Source organism: Octodon degus, unplaced genomic scaffold (assembly GCF_000260255.1).
Source record: "Octodon degus isolate 3935 unplaced genomic scaffold, OctDeg1.0 scaffold00057, whole genome shotgun sequence".
NCBI classification, from domain to species: Eukaryota; Metazoa; Chordata; class Mammalia; order Rodentia; family Octodontidae; genus Octodon; species Octodon degus.
Genome location: NW_004524633.1, coordinates 2287765 through 2305505, shown reverse-complemented (window position 1 = coordinate 2305505; position 17741 = coordinate 2287765). Strand labels below are relative to the sequence as shown.

The following is a 17741-nucleotide window of genomic DNA, read 5'->3' as shown; positions in this document are numbered from 1 at the left end:
TAGTCCTCTATCCATGGAATAGCTGGCAAAACTTTTTCCTGTTCTGTAGATTTTTCTCTTCCCTCTATTGGTTGTTTATTTTGTTGTACAGAAATTTTTAGATCTGGTGTGATTCGCTTTGTTGATTACTGTTATTATTTTATTGTGCCATTGGAGTTCTGTTCAGAAAGTCCATGCCTATGTCTGTATCTTCATGAGCTATACCTATGTTACCTTCCAGCAGGTTATGTTTTAACATTTAGATCTTTGATCTATTTTGATTTTAGTTTGTACATGTGAGATATATGAATCTAGACTCAATCTTCTCCATGTGGATTTCCAAATTTCCCAGCACAGTATTTATTTATTTTATTTTATTTTTAGCACAGTATTTATTAAAGATGCTGTGTTTCCTCCAATGTATGTTGCTGGCTCCTTTGTCAAAGATCAAAGAACTGTATGTGCCTAGGGTTGTTTTTGTTTATTCTGTTTCCTTTCATTGACTACATTCCTGTTTTTATACCAGATACATCTTTTATATATATATATATTATTAAATTATTTTATCCTTTTCTTCACAAAGGTTTGAGATTGAAATTGAACCCATTTTTGCAAGTTTGGCTTTATATGATGTCAAGGAAAAGAAAAAGGTAAAGTTGTATAATTTGACTGCAGTCATTTTTCATAATTTTAGGTTACAGAAACCTGTTTCTAAGTTGTTCTAAAAGATAATTATAGATAATTATAGACAGTTATTAAAATTGATCTTTTGAAAAAACTTAATTTATCAAGACTACTTAAATATTTCCTTATTGTAAAATGCCTTAGTTGGAAGCTGGTTTTATTTCATTGAGAGTTTCAGAAGCAAGTAGCAAAAGCAACTGTTAACTTATAAAATGAGCAAGAAAATACAAGAAAAGCATTTTAAGCAATCAGTACATAAAAGATAAAAATTTAGCTTCTCACCAACAAAAGATGATTCATGTATGTTTTAAATATTCTGTATCAAATAATGTTTTTAATTTTTTTGCTACGTCTTCGCTACCTACAAGTTTCAGAGGACTGTCTTGTATAGCATTACATATGTTAATATTCTGAGCTGACATGTAACAGAAGCTGGAAGTATCTCTGGTGACTTCCCCTGGCAACGTGTGAAATATGGTGGATTTCTTTTGTTAAATCAAAACTGCTATTTTGTTCACATCATTTTTTTAAGGATTCAGTTTTGGAGTCCTGCACCTTGATGATACTTTTTTGTATATTTTATTAGAGGTTATATTTTTAATCAAAGGATTTTGAGATAGGATTCTTTGGGGTCATATATATATATATCTCCCCAAACCGTGTATGTTTCTTTCGCTTTGTTTTAAACTTGTAAAAGATAGTCTTGGTTGAATGTAAAAGACACTCTAGGTTACAATGTAATGTTCTAATAGTTGTAATGAGATGATTTTTGTGAGTTTAAAAAAAACACAGATTTTAAATTTTAATACATGAATGTATTTTTTAGATTTCAGAAAACTTTTATTTTGACCTCAATTCTGAGCAGATGAAAGGATTGTTACGCCCACACGTACCACCTGCTGCTATAACTACACTGGCAAGATCAGCTATCTTTTCTATTACTTATCCTTCTCAGGATGTTTTTCTTGTAATAAAGGTGAGAATACTGTTAAATGTATTTTCCTGTTGTATAGTATTGGTATTCTTGTTTGCATCAATATCAAAGACTTTTCAAGAGCAAAGATTTGACTTTAATGTGTCATTCCCATCTTGATACTTCATTAACACAACGTTGGCTGTGCCCTCTGGGTGCTCCCTTTCCAGGGACACGTCCCCAAATGTGTTTTCAAGGGCATGACACTGCCTTGCATGAGCGTGGTAGGGCAACCTGAACATCTTGGTAAGGAGGAGAGGTAGATTTCTAAGTTACAGTCTTGAGAGGAACTTGCTTTTCTTTTGGTGGGACCAAGGCTTGAAGTCAGGCCCTTGCGCTTGCCAGGGAAGCACTTATTCTATTGAGCCATCTCCCCGGCCCTGGAACTTCCTTTCCTCAATCAGTCTTTGTTCTTAGGCCTCACAGCTGATTGATGAGGCCCATTCACATAACTCAAAGTCCTGCTTTAATGGTTAATCACCTCCAAAAAGTGTTTTCACAGCAGCGGCTTGCTTGCTACCTCCCTGCCTCTCTCATGCGCGCTCTCTTGCTTGCTTTCTCTTGCTCTCTTTCACCCTTGCTCTCACTCCCTTGCTTTCTTGCTGCTCACCCTAGCTCTCGCTCTCTTGCCCTTGTGCGCTCTCGCTTTCTCTTGCGCTTTCTCTTGCACGCCCTCTTGCTCCCTCTCGCTTTCTCGCACGCTCTCTAGCTCGCTCTCACTTTTTTGCTCGCTGTCGCTCTTTCTTGCTCCCTTGCGCGCTTTGTAGCTCACTCTTGCTCCCGCTTTCTCCTGCTCTCGCGTTCGTTCGCGCTCTTTCTCTCGCGCTTGCTTGCCCTCGCTCTCGCGCTCTTGCTCTTTCTCTCGCTCACGCGCGCTCTCTAGCTCGCTCTTGCTCTTTCTCTTGCTCCCGAGCTCTCTCTTGCTCGTGCTCTAACGCACTCTCGCCCTTGAGCTCTCTGGCTCTCACACTCTTGTGTGCTCTCGCTCATGCGGGCTCTCGCGTACTCTCTAGCTCGCTCTTGCTCTCTCGTGCTCTTGCTCGTTCTTGCTCGTGCTCGCTGGCTCTCGCGCTCTTGCTCGCGCGTGCTCTTGCTCTCTTGTTCTCTCTCACACGCTCTTTCTTTTTTGAGACAGGGTCTCACTTTGTATTTCTCTGCTTGAATTCACCATGTAGTCCAGGCTGAACTCATGGCAATCTTCCTGTTTCAGACTCCTGAGTGTTGGGATTGCAGGTTTGTGTCACCATGCCTGGCTCACAACACGGTTGAAACTTGTGTTTGAACCAGGGCGATAGCTCAGTGGCATAAGCACCTGCCTGGCAAGTGCAAGGTCCCAAGTTCTATCCCTAGTACCAAAAAACAAAACAAAAACAAAAAAAACCCAAACTGTGTTTGAGTAAACACTTGATATCGTGGCCCAGTCAACTGGACGCTACACTTAGCCACCGCAGGAGCACTCGTAAGGGTTACTCGGTTTCTAAGTCATATACATACCGACAGCTAAGTCGTTTTGATTGTGGGGTGTTAATCGGTGTTAGCTAACTAAGAACAAGGATACACATCCTAAAGCCTAAATGTTACCAGACTGTTTAGCTTAGTGCACCTTAAAAAGTAAGTTATCTTAGCTTGACCTTGACTTGAGAGTTGCTGAAAATATATCACCTAATCACCTTGTCTTTATTTATATAAAGTTCACAAAGAGGTAATGAATTTTATATCTTAGTTGCAATGAACAGTCCTACAAGCAAAGATTAAGCAGCAATGGTTTTCACTGTGAAAAGTAAAATTAAGTTCCAGAAATGAATATAAATGACAAATGTGCACCATTTTATGTGGGGAAAATAGTCTTTTCATAGAGCACTGTCTATTAGAAGGGATGAACTGGTGAGATAAAGGTGATGGGTGACATATTGGTTGCTTCAAAATGAGATTATTTAATGACAAACCTGGTTTGTCATCTTGGCAACAAGTAGCTTAGGTAGGATTAGGAGTTTAAAAGCACCATTATACATGAAATCAACATGAGATAGAGAGTTAAGTCATTGCACACTCATGTACTATGGCCGTTAAAACTACATTTCTGTAAAAGATCTATGCTATAGAAACACATGAGAACATGTATGAATAAGCCTGGTTCAAGTTGTCATATGATTCCAAGTGTAAAATACACACGGATAAATGTGTATATGCATTTTTATATGCAAACCGGTATGTACCCACGTGCAATTTGTATATATAGTTTTACATGATTTCAAAAAAAGACCAAATTAAACTTTAAAGGAAATATATTTAGGAAATTAAACTTTCTTTCATCATTTGTTACTTATCATGACGTTTTTGTTCTCAAGAGAAGATTCTCTTGTCATACCTCTTGGCTCATCTCAAGAGCAGGGAGATGGCGTCCCACTGAGGCCCAGCAGCTAGCACTGGTTTACTGCATATGTGCTGCCCTTCACTCAGCCGGTCGAGGTCATACTCTCTTCACGTATTTGTCCTTCCAGGGTCTGCAGGTGGCTTGGGGTCCGTTGGTGTGGTGGAGGCATTCTGTCGTCTTCTTACCTAGCAGGTTAGGCCGGCGTCTTCTCCTGGCTACTGCAGAATAATGTACTTCAGTGTATTAAGTCTTTTAGGTATTCTAAGCAACTTTGCCACAAACATTCTTCCATGTGATTTTTGGCCCAGATATGTTTGTATTTCTATCGAATATATGGGTAGGGATTGAATTCCTGGGACATAGGGCAGTATTTATAAATTTAGTCACATTCCACCTGCTAACCCCAGGTCGCATAACAGGATACAGTCCTCCATCCCTTGAAATCGAAATGCACTTGGTCTTTCCATCTGGTTAGACAGTTAGCAGCTGGGAAGACTTTAGTGTTACGTAGCAGAGGGAAGGATGAAGGAAGGGTGAGGAGTTGGATTTAATAGTGAAGCCTCACAGTCTGGGTCAGTGATGATGAGCCCCTGGCACATATGCTACACAGGACTCTTGCCATTGACAGCTGTAAAAGATTTGCCATCAGTCAGAATATTGGGATTCTGGTTTGGCCAGGATTATTTAATTACTTGCTTATTTTTATGCTTCTTTATTAACATACTTACTTTTTGCTAAATATCTGAGGGATTATACTACCACTGTTTGGATTTTTTTGTGTGTACACCTAATATTTTAGAGGTCAAAAATACAAAGTACATTCAAGGAAAACCCTAAATAAAAGATGCAGATTACAACAACATACTTTTCATAAAGTTCACCAAAAAGTATTTTAATTAATTTTTATTGAAGTATGACATTATAGAAGTTGTAAATTTGTAGTTTGATTGATTGTCCTATAACACACCTATAGGACCAGCCAGCTAGCTGAAGAAATAAACATGAGCAGAATCTAAGAGACTGCCCCTGTGACCTCTGCTGTTCCCTGTACCCTCTCTTCTCCATGCTTTGGATCTGCTCTTAAGTGTGTTGCAGAGTCAAATACTTTTGTCTTCCTTTTTGCCATTCAGCATGACTATGTGATTAGTCCATTTTGTTGTATGCAATAGCCTTAAAATTCATTTTCATTGCTTCATCTTCTTTTCTAAACCTCAGCTAGTTCGTTTTATTGGTGATAGATGTTTTGGTTCACTTAAATTTTCCTTTGGTAATTCTGTAAACATCTGCAGCCCGTAAAGTTGATGTTTGTCCTCATTCATTGTTTTCCTAGGAGTAGAATTACTGAGCGAAGGGGTATCTTCCTGTCAGCACTGGTGAATGCTGCCACACAGAGTTTCAAAGTTTCTGATGTTACATCATTATACTCTGATAATTGCATCTTCTTCAACAGTGAATACAGGTTTTAGTTGTTCCCACTTGGCATTTATTAAAATCTTACATAGAAATATAAATATACAGATATAGTGTATAGTATAAAGATATCATTATACAGATATAGTGATATCTGTAAAAGACATACATTTTTTGATGAAGTCTTGCCTGTGTGTTTACCGCATATTCAGTGCTGAGCCTGAGCTGTATACACATACGGTTCTAGCCAGAACCACCTTAGAGGGCTGTCTTCTCTTTTATGACTACCCATCCCTTCCACCAGATAGCTAGTTTCCAACTTTTGCCATCATCACTTAACATTTTTTCTTAATTTTCATGATACAGTCATACCATATTCAGTCTTTTGTGCATGGGTTCTTTCAGTATATTATTTGTACTTCTTTTAGGTATTCTAAGTAACGTTGCCACAAACATTCTTCCATGTGATTTTTGGCCCAGATATGTTTATATTTCTATCAAGTATATGGGTAGGGATTGAATTCCTGGGACACAGGCCGTATTTATAAAATAATCACAGTAGAATAAAGAGGTAGTTTTCCAGTATTAGTCTAGTTTATACTCTTTTTTTTTTTTTTCAGTTTATACTCTTGTCAGTAGTGTTTTAGAATTTTAGTTGCTGCATCTATCTATCTATCTATCTATCTATCTTTATTTATTTATTTTTCCCAGAACTGGGGATTGAACTCAGGCCCTTGCGCTTGCCAGCGAGCGCTTATTCCACTGAGCCATCTCCCTGGCCCCCCTTCTTTATATTTTTAATCATCAGATTTTATTTTGTTTAATGTTTTAACTTCCTTAATTTTATTGTTTTATTTCTGGTACATTTGTGAGGTTATATCATTTGGTTTTAATTTACAATTCTGTAATGACTAATACTGTTGCATAATTTATTGGCCATTTGGAGATTCTGGTTTTGTGAAGTGCTTATTCTGATTGTTGCCTCATTTTTAACGTGCTTGTGGTTTTTAGTGTAATATACATGAAGTGTGCTGATGTTGAGTTTTTCCCTCAGTGAGTGTGTAGATGTGTTTATGTACATTAATGTACACCTGTGTGATCATACCATTTTACTTTAAGAGCTCTTTGTGTGTCTTTTGTCAGTAATTGGTACAAGCTAGATTTCCTCATGCTTGATTCATATGCTAGATTTTAACCTTAGTTTACATACTTTTTAAAAAATCCTTAAATTTATAGGGAGAAAGTGAGCCATTTTAAGAAATTTAAGTGGAACATAGTTGTAATTAGTCACTGAAGAATATTATTTTCTGAGTTGGTGTTTTTAAATTGTGATTTTGCATTTGATGCATTAATTGGAGATAAATTTATGACAAATTTTTAAGCATAGAGTTTATTCACTGTTGTTTAATGTATTCACTGTTCTTTAATGTACAGGTCTGTAGTAAGTATAATCATACTGTTTTGCAACCAATTTCTAGTAAGAATTTTTCATCTTATATAGTTAAAGTTTTATACTCATTAAATGATTCCCATTTGGCCCTTACAATTCTACTTTGTGTTTTTATGGATTTGACTTCAGATGCCTCACATAAGCAGAATCATACAGTATTTGTCTTGTTGTGACTGGCTTATTTCACTTATTTCATCCAGGTTGTAACATACATTGGCATTCTCTTCCTTTTAAAAGTTGAATACGGTTTCACTATATATCTCTATTTATATCTCCACATTTGTTTGCCCGTTTAACAAGTTAATGGATATGTCAGCTGCTCTGCCTCTTGGCTTATCAGTAGTGCTGTTGGGAAAATAGTGTAAATATCTGTGAGTCCTTGCTTTAGAGTCTAGGCTAGGGGGATAGCTGAGCACTTCATTAGCATATGCAAGGTCTTGCTCTTAATTTCCAGCGTGACCCACTCCCCACACAAAAAATGTAACATTCTCAGTTCTTTTGAATCTATAGCTGGGCGTAGAGATGCTGGATTATATGATCATTCTGTTCTTTAAGATCTGAGGGTACTTTTTCATAGTGGTGCCAGCCTTTTTATATTCCCACCAACAGTGGGCAAGGGTTCCAGTTTTTTCATATCTTCACTAACAGTATGAGTTTTTTGTAATGCTGTTCCTGATGGTTGTCATTGTTGTTGATTTTAATTTTTTAATTAATTTGTAATTCTAACTGAATTTCATACGCTTGTTGGCTGTTTGTGTGACTTCTTTTAAAACATACCTACTCAATTTTTCTACTATTTGTTAGTGAGGTTGTTTTGTTTGTTGCAGAGTTGTAGGAATCCTTTATGCTTTCTAGATATTAATGTCTAGTCAGATTACATATTTTGTAGATATTTTTTCAATTCTGTAGGATGCCTTTTTATTTTGTGCTTTGATGTAGTAAATTTTAATGAAGTTAAATTTATCTATTTTTATTTATTTTGCCTGTCATTTTTGATGCCTTATTCAGGAAATCATTTCCAAATCCAGTGTCATGAGGATTTTCTGAAGTTTTTTTTCTTTTTTAATTAAGATTTTTGAAAGCAAGAGCCATTATTCAATTACTTCTTGAATCTTGCAGATTTGATAAAAATAGATAATATAACAACCATTGTTAGATATTCCTGTTTTGAAAGTCTGTAACATATATATTGTTGTATGTTACCCTGTTTCAGTGTTTTTTTTTCTATTTGCTTTTGCCTTTGTTTCCACTCTTGAAAATAAAATAAAATATTTTTAAAAAGTAAAGAAGACAAGAAAATAAAAAAGTTAAGGTTTCCTGAAAGCAAGTGCTAATAATTATGTATCCAATCTTGCATAACTATTTCTGTTAATCTGAGCAACAGATCTGACAATAAAAATAATATAACAGCCATTGTTAATTTAGTATTCTTGTTTTAAAATCTGTAGCATATGTACTGCTATATGTTGCCATATTTCTGTCTTTGTTTCTTCTATTTGTTTTTGCTTTTGTTTTTACTCTTCAAAGAAAAGAGAAAGTTTTTTTTTAGTTTTATAATTTTAGCTCTAAATTTAAGTTTCTCTTTGGGCCTTTTTTTGCAGTTGAGATAATCATTCCCCTCCCTTGTTATTTTTCTTAATGTGTAGTGTATTGCATTGGTTTTGCTTATTTATTTATTTTGTATTTTAGGGAAGGGTCTACAGGGTAGGTGTTCAGGGTCTCATTACTAGATCGGACTCGTAGTGATTCCCCTGTTTACAGCCTCCCAAGAGCTGGGATTACAGGCATGCCACCACGCCCAGTCTCATTGGTTTTAATATATTGAACCATCCTTACATTTCAGGTGGAATTTTTTTTTTTTTTTTTTTGAAATGTAATTAATCTTTGCATTTTTGCCTTTGACAGCTAGAAAAAGTCCTCCAGCAAGGAGACATTGGAGAGTGTGCAGAGCCATATATGATTTTCAAAGAAGCTGATGCCACCAAGGTAGAACGTCATGCTCTCATTTTCCCTACGATTGTTGTAATTTGAGAGAAATGTATGAAGCATGTGAAAGAATTTCTGCACTAGTTTATTTTTTCTTTTGGTCTCCTTCCTTTCTTCCTTTTTTTTTTTCTTGCCATATACCTTTTTTTTTTTTTTTTTTTTTTTTTTTTTTGCGGTACTGGGGATTGAACTCAGAGCCTTGTGCTTGCCAGACAAGTGCTATTCTACTGAGCTATCTCTCTGGCCCATCATGGAGCTTTTGATGTGAAGCATGCTATTTAAAAATCTCTCCCATTGCAAAATTAATTGGTTAAATTTTTTTCTTGGATGAGAGAAAGTTAATTTACTTTAACTCTTTTTTTTTTTTTTGAAAATTAATGATTTATTTTTATTTTTTTCTTTAGAATTTTGCATATATTTAATTTTTGCATACTCATTAAAACCAAATGTTGCTACTACTTAAAAAATTATAAATGTGTATATGTGTACATATATAAAGAATTAATCATTATAATCTTTATGTGCAGAATTAATACCTTTTAAGGTAACAATATAGTTTAAGTTCATTCAGATTACATCATACATAACATTTTAAATCCTAGGTTTTGTTTTTTTTTTTTTTTTTTTTCAAAGTTTTATTGACAAAGAGATAGCAATGAGACAGTTTCAAATCAAATCGGAAGGACAGTTTCAACAAATAATACACTGCATATATTCTTCTTAGTGGTTAATTGCTGTACAGGATGCGGACTTGTGATCCTATTCACAAACACTATTAGAACAAATCATTCTATTCATTAAGAGAATGCAACTATATATCTATCCCAACCTCTTTGAATACACAGATACAAAATGGACATTCGTCGGTATACCCCATTTTTTCTAAGTTCCATTATTGAATATTATAGGTGTGTAAACTCAGCAAAATATTCTAAAAGAGTCCAGTAGCCTATAATAGCATTGGGTCTTATATTTAACTGGCAATGTCAGAAATTATTGACCTGAGTCCCCCACAGCTTAACTTAACAGCATGGCTTTATTTTTTATTTTTCGACTTCATACTTTTCTACTGGATGGTTAAGACCAAGGTAAAGCAGGACCTATGCAAGAAGAGTTGTAGCTTTTTGGTCTGAGAAGGTCAGTGAAATGCCCTCAGGATTTGTCCTGAGATCCTGTACCTCAGATTGTAGAACCTTCATCAGTGCAGCCATGTGGATGAGTCACGGCCAATGCTTGGCCAATGTGCTCTCTGTGAAAGCCTGAGAGAGTGTCTTCTCCCCATGTGACTCTCCTTAGGCCCACTCTACGTCATCGATCACTTTCCTCTTTGGCCCCATAATCTTCTTGATCAGAAAATTTGGGACACTACCGAGGTACATGACGTTACAGTACAAGTTCTCATATGTCCTGAGTCTTAATCGACCTTAGAAGGTTAGGGCCAAAATGTTGGCTTTCCTTGTATCCTTCCTTTTTCTCTAATTTGGTCTGCAAACTTAGGTTGTTAACCATCCAGAAGAAAAGCTTATTGTTATTATCAAACGATTTGGGCTATCAATCTTAACATCACTATCTCACTGCATTACTTTAACTCTTAAGTACTTAACATTTCCTTTATTTACAAAATAGTGATATTGATGGAACTTTTCCTAGCAAAAAATATTCTTAGGATAGACCTGACAGCACCGAATTAAGAAATATAGTAAAATTAGAAAATATAATCTCTATTTTGCCATCAGATGATGATTCATTTCTAGAATTTGGATAAAACTGCAAAGACTGATTGTTGAATAATTGATACCAAAATTTACACACTTTGAGTTAACTACAACATACAGGTAATCGTTGGATTTTTGAACACAAGATTTAATGTTGTAATGACTAGCAGAAGAATGCTGGAAAAGCCACCAAAATCTAGAAAGTGTTTTGCTTCATGTTTTTTTGACATTCAAAATAAGACCTGAGCCTTTGCTGCTAAGGTAGGTGAATGTGAGGACATGATAGTCTCTTGAATCCTTGTTGCTTGGTTGACCTCTGTTGAAGAATTGTGGCTTTTTTCAGGTTGTCATTTTACAAATTCAGTTTGCTGTGTTATGTAGAGCTCATACATATGAACATATTCTATAACAGCTTATTCCATTTTTCTTTAAACATTTATATGCATAAATTTACATATATACATTTACACTGGTGGATTTAAGTGTATGTACTTGATATATAAGTTCTAAAACCATGAACATCTTTTGAAGGTGCAGTTGACAACAACAGTAAATATTGTTTCCATTAGGTAGCTTTCCGTCTTTTCCTAGCCCTGAGTCCCGAGGTAGAATGCTTTCATCAGAGAATTCCTTACCTACATCCAATATGGGAAGAGTGTGTGACAGACATGGTTTTTAATCTTGGAGCGTTATTTGCCTCTTGCAGGCCACCTTACTGATTGTTTTCAGAGTAGCCAAAAACATCCAAGATGTCTTGGACTGTTATTTATTTTCCAGGGTTTAGTCCTTGTATAATATTTTTTCCCCTTCTATTACATCTCTGAACCCGCTTATTATTGGTCTGTGTCTTCTCTCCAGTCCAACATCATGGTTGACATCAGTTAGGATTATTTTCAGATTGGATCAGCTACTTCCACTTTTTATATAGAAAGAGGGACAGAATTTAACAAATGCTAACCTATATATTATATCTGGCTGGCTGACTAGATTGGTTATTTATGGTCCTTTGCTATGGTGACACTTGCAGTTAAAATGTGGTTGACATTTGATCTCTTCTCATTTTTCCCAAGATGACATAAATCGCAGACAAATTTCAGACATTTCCCTTATCTACACATTTGTAGAATGAATTTAGATTTTTTTGTTAAAAAAATAGGTTATTACCTGATTTCTGAAAAAGCACAGCTTATTTTTCCTTCTTTGCTGAAAATTGAGAACTCTTAAACTGTCACTTTAAATAGTATGAAATAACCTTTAATCTTTTTCTTTCCAGTATAATCATGTATATGGTTCTGTTTTGCAGAATAAGGAAAAATTGGAGAAGCTGAAGAGTCAAGCTGATCAGTTCTGCCAAAGACTTGGGAAATATCGCATGCCATTTGCTTGGACCGCAATCCATTTAATGAATATTGTTAGCAGTGCTGGCAGTTTAGAAAGAGACTCTACTGAAGTAGAAATCAGTACTGGAGGTAAGAATGTTTAGTAGAAAATATTGCTAAATGTGTATTTTTCCTTTCTTTATATAAGCTTATTATAGTTTTAGACTGTAATATGTGGCATAAAAAGGATTTTTTTCCTTTTTCCTTTAGCTTTTTTGAAATATAATTCACTTGTCATATAGTTCACCCTTTTAAAGGATAGAATAGAGTGGTTCTTCCTATGTTCATGATGTTCTGCCACTACTGCTACACCCTAATTTTGGAGCAATTTTTTAACCCTTTTAGCAGTCACCCCCTGTTCCCTTCAATTTCAGACGCAGCCCTAAATGACCATTAATGTATTGTCTGCCTCTGTGGATTTGCCTATGCCACCCATTTCCTACATGTAGAAATTTGTATTATGGTCTTCCATGGCTAGCTTTTGTCACGTAGCATAAAGTTTTCATGAGGTTTATCCATGTCCTGTCATTATGTCAATATTTGATTTTTTTATTGTCAAAATTGTATTGTCCATTGTATTAAAATACTGTATTTTAATTTATCTGTTTGTTGGTTGATATCATCTGGGTTTAGTTGTTTTCACGGTTTAGTTGTTATATACTTCATTGAACATTCACGTACAAACTTGTGTGAACATGTTATTCCCCTACTGTATAGCTAATTGCTGGATCATATAGCAGTTCTCTGATTACCCTTTTGAGGAACTGCCAGATTGTGTTACAGTACAACCACATTTTCAAATATTGGAGCATTGTGTGAAAATTCCAGTTTCTCCTTGTCTTTACTAGTACTTGGTAGCTCTGTCAGTGACAGCCACTCTAGCACAGGTGAGCTCGTATTTCACTGTAGTTTGGATTTGCCTTTCCTAATGGCTAATGATGTCAGACGTCATCATGTGTGTAGTGGCAATTTCTTTGAATCTATGGAGACGTTTGTATTCACTTTTTTTGCTTGTTTTTAATGGCTTTGTTGTCTTTTTATTTATTGATGTTTGATTTTAAAAAGGGTGCCTGGTACCACATGCACACTGAGCTGGTGATTGAGTCCGGGCATGGTGGCGTATGCCTATGATCCTAGTGCTGGGGAGGCTGAAAACAGGAGGATCACTATGTGTACAAGTCTGAGCCGCATAGTGAGACCTTGCACAAAAAAAAAAAAAAAAAGCTATCCTGGATTATTTAGTCAGTTCAAGGTGAGCCTGAACTGCATAGCGAGACCCTGTTTCAAAAAGACAAAAAAAAAAAAAAAAAAAGAAAGAAAGGTTATCTTAAGTCGAGCATGATGGCACATGCCTGTAATCCCAGTACTTGGGAGGCTGAGGCAGGAAGATCACTGCCAGCCTGAGCTACAAAGTGAGCTCGAGGCCAGCGTAAACTGCATGATGAAACCCTGTCTCAAAAAGAGAAAAATAAATAGTTCTCTTATGTTGGAGTTGTCCGCACTCTCTATGTCTGGTTACAAAACCCTTGTCTAATGTGATTTGAAAATATTCACTCCTATTTGGGATTTTCTTTTCTTGATAGTGTTATTTATACAATAAGAGTTTTAAATTTTGTTACTTTGCTTTTTGTAACTAAGGAACTTAATCTGGAGCCAGGGAGATGGCTCAGTGGAAAAAGTGCTTCCCTGGCAAGTGCAAGGGCCTGAGTTCAATCCTTGGTTCCACCAAAAAAAAAAAAAAAAAAAAGAAACTTAATCTAACCCACAATCAAGGAGAATTATTTTAATTTGTTGCTGTGCTTTTTGATATATCAGAAATTACAACTTAGCCAAGATCAAGAATTACATGTATATTTTCTTTTAAGAGTTGTGTAGTTTTAGTTCTTAACCATGTTTAACTAATACGCACCTGCTTTTTACTCTATCTCCAGTACTAATCTTTTCTTCTCTTTCTCCTTTCTTTTCCCCTCCCTTCCCCTCCCCTCCCCTCCCCTCCCCTTCTCCTTCTCCTTCCTCTTCTCTCTTCTTCCTCTCTTTTGGTTGCAATATTATGGTAAAAACCCCAGAGCCTTTGCACTGAGCTATATCTCCAGCACCATCCTCTACCTTTTGAAATATTTTTCACATGGGGTCTTGATAAATTGGCCAGTGCTGGGTTCCAAGTTGTGATCCTCTGCCTCAGCCTTCCAGAGTGCTGAGATTGCAAGTGTATACCATCACATCTGTCCAACTTTATTTTTAGAATGTGTATATAAATTTGTAGAAAAGACTGTTCTTCACCCATTGAATGACCTTAGCAAAAGATCAAAATTTGTCAAAACTCAGATGACCATAGATAAGTGGGTTTATTTCTAGACTCTCATTCCAGTCCATTGCTCTGTAAGTGTTACCATATTCCAGGGCTGTCCAGTGTTACTTTAGCTTTTAATTAAGTTTTGAAATTGAGAAGAATGGATCTTTGAACTTTGATATCTGCCTTCAAGCAACAGAGTAATGACCCTTCACTGTCAACCTTGCCTTTGGAAACTACCAAGTTCTTGGAAATTACTCTTTGACAGTAATCTTCTGTACTTTTTAAAATCTGTTTTCATTAGTTTTATATTGTACATCCTGAGACACTTACTACCCATAGAACTGGTAAAGCAGTCTGTATAAAAATTCATACTGTCCAAGAGTGTATTAGGAAAGATATTTTTCAAATAAAATGGTAGAGAAAAATGGATTAACAAAAGGTCTTCCCATGTCTTTTATCTTCTACAAATGGTAAAATCTGTATAATAAAATTTTATTTTGTAAGTTAAAAAAAATTGTGCATCCAAGTGTTCCATTGTATTTTGAAGTTTTTTTTTTTTTTGCTGGCTCAAGATGCCTTCAGGGCAGGTCTGGTATGGCTCGAGCACCTGGGGATCAAACCAATCTGAGACTGCCTGCTGTGTTTAAACAGTCACTTAAACAACTGCGCTAATGGTCAGGCCCCTGTATTTTATTCTATGTTTTGTTTTGTTTTCTTATTTTTCAGAACTGGGAATTGAACAGAACTCAGGCCCTTGCACTTGCCAGGGAAGCGCTTATTCTACTGAGCCATCTCCCCGGCCCAAACTGGGAAGCTTGCCAATAGCTTTGTGAAGGCAGCTGGGTTTTTTTTTTGTGTTTGTTTGTTTGTTTTTGGCAGAACTGGGGATTGAACTCAGGTCCTTGCACTTGCCAGGCAAGTGCTTATTCTACTGAGCCATCTCCCCGGCCTTTTTTTTTTTTTTTTTTTTTTTTTTAACTGTCTTTTGTTTTTTAAACATTTATTTATTTAGTGTGTGTGTGTGTGGCCAGCTCAGCCCACCAGGGGGCGGGGCTGGCTGGCATGTGGTGCTGGGGGATTGAACCGTGGTCCCTCTGCTTTGCATAGCTTAGCTTGTTCCAAGTAGGTGCTTTAGACCACTGAGCCATCTCACCAGCCCCTTGTTTCTTTTTTGAGACACGTTCTCACTTCATAGTCCATGCTGGCCTTGAACTCACTATGTAGCCCAAGCTGGCCTCAAACTTGCAGTAATTGGCCTACTTCAGCCTCCTGAGTGCTGGGATTACAGGCACATGTGTTGATAGCATTTTTATTTTTTATTTTTTTGTATTTTAGGGAAGGGTCTGCAGGGTGTTCAGGGTCTGACTACTAGATCAGACTTGTAGTGATCCACCTGTTTACAGCCTCCTGAGAGCTGAGATTACAGGTGTGCGCCACTATGCCTAGTCTCAGTTGCCATCTCAGGGCATCCTGCGGGTGGGGCACGGCAGGATAGAAGCTCTGGCCCCTACACCTGCTTGCAGGCACTTTAATCCACTGAGCTACTTGGCTGGCCCTTTAATTGTGTTTTTATATATCCACTGCTAATGTTTAAAAATACAGCTGACTTTTATGTATTGATCATGTACTCTGAAACCTTTTTTTGAACTTGTTTATTTCAGTTGTTGTTTGAAAAATCCCAGGTTCTTTAGTGTTTTCTGTGTATATGATAATGGCACCTGCAAATAAAAGTAGGTTCACTGGGTTGAATGGTACCTTCAGTCCTAGCTTTTAAAAGTATTTCTACGCTGGTTTCCATCATGGTGGTTGTATCAGCCTTCACTCCCACCAACAGTGGAGAAGGGTTCCTTTTTCCCCACATCCCCTGCAGCATTTGTTATTGGCTGATCTATGTTAGCCGTTCTTTCAGGGGCGAAATGGAAACTCAGTGTTTTTTTAATTTGCATTTCTCAAATTACTAATGATATTGGACATTTTTTCATATACTTACTTGCCATTTGCATTTCTTCATTTGAAAAGTGTATATTCATTGGGAAAAGGGAATGAGCCTGTTCAAAAGGAAGAGATTACTGAGTAGAGGACAGGAGAGATAGTGAGGGAAAGAGATATATCTATGTATATGAGCAGGATGGCTTGGACAACTATACTGTGGATTTCTGCTGGTCTATGGAAGGGAGCAGTTAATGCTTAATTTATTTTGCTCATTTTTTCAGTTGGCCTTTTCCTTTTCTTAATTTCTTTTTTTCTTCCAACTTTGCATGCATATATCTGGTAACATTACAACTAGTTGGAAGACAACACTATGGATTACACCAAATACTGTGAAATGCAGCGTAGTTTGTTAAGCAAAATTCTATGTCACTTGTAATTTTTCTGTTTTAATACTATTTTGTACTCTTTTTAAAAAATAAAAATCTTTTTAAAGTAGGTTTACTCTCTCAAATCTAGATGCCTTTTTAAGATTTTCTCTTGAGTTGGGCATGGTGGCGCATGCCTGTAATCCCAGCACTCAGAAGGCTGAGCAGGAGCATTGCTGTGAGTTCAAAGCTAGCCTGAACTCCATAGTGAAATCCTGTCTCAAAAAGACAGTTGTTTTTCTTTTCTAATTGTGTTTACTAGATCTTCCTGTGAAATGTTCAATTCAAAGGACAAGAGTAGATATACTCGTTTCATTCCTAGCCTTAGAGGCAATGTACTTCAGTCTCTAACCCTCTGGTGTGATGCTGTTGACCTCCCTCCCTGCTTCCTTTCTCTTGCTTTATTCCTTTGTGTGTGTGTGTGTGTGTGTGTGTGTGTGTGTGTGTGTGCTTTAAACAATTTATTTAACTGAAATGGACTTATATTTGTTTCTGAAGTGACTTACATTTATTTTGATATATCTTTTCCTCATGATGATTTATAGGCTCTTCAAACCAATATAAATATTTTGTAAATATTTGAATATTTGTGTATACACCTGCACAATACCTCAGCAATATCGTTCAGCAAGAAAAGCACTGAAGAGTAGAGACTATACACAATTACTAGGTATAGTGAAAATCTGCTACAAATATTTCTGAAGTAAGAAGGCACCACATACCTGTTCAACTAAGAAAACCACCATTACAACACAGGATGATTTTATTTTTACGTAGGACCTAGAACACTTAAGCTGCCACTTAGGTACTGAATGGCAGCGCAACACTCCCAGGTTATACCATGAATTCATAGGGAACAGGTTCCAACAACTCGGGTTCCTTTCCAGTGGTCCTCACAAAGTGTGCTGCTCTGGGAGGGGCAGGTTGGCGCCTCAGTTGAACCCATGTACCTTTCTCTTTGGCTTCCTTTTTCTGATCCTTTTCCTTGACACATTTCAGGAAGTTATCACGACTTTTTGACTGTTTAATGTGCTCAGTACGCACTTTAATCCTCTTGGCAAGTATCTTACCTTTAACTTGCGTGTTTACAACAGTGCCAACAGCATGTAGGCTCTTCCCGTTTTGCCATGGTAACATTTGT

At 36.6% G+C, this 17741-nt stretch overlaps 1 protein-coding gene across 7 annotated transcripts in view; it reads left to right on the top strand.

Moving 5' to 3' along the window:
* The window catches only part of Dock7 (dedicator of cytokinesis 7), a 246024-nt gene that overhangs the window by 42763 nt on the left and 185520 nt on the right, over positions 1–17741 (top strand). For all 7 annotated transcript variants that reach the window (XM_023718310.1, XM_023718311.1, XM_023718308.1 and 4 more), the window contains exons 9-12: positions 563–629; positions 1490–1639; positions 8776–8856; positions 11875–12040. In XM_023718310.1, coding sequence (XP_023574078.1) covers positions 563–629; positions 1490–1639; positions 8776–8856; positions 11875–12040 — 464 coding nt within the window. The remainder of the gene's footprint in view (positions 1–562; positions 630–1489; positions 1640–8775; positions 8857–11874; positions 12041–17741) is intronic.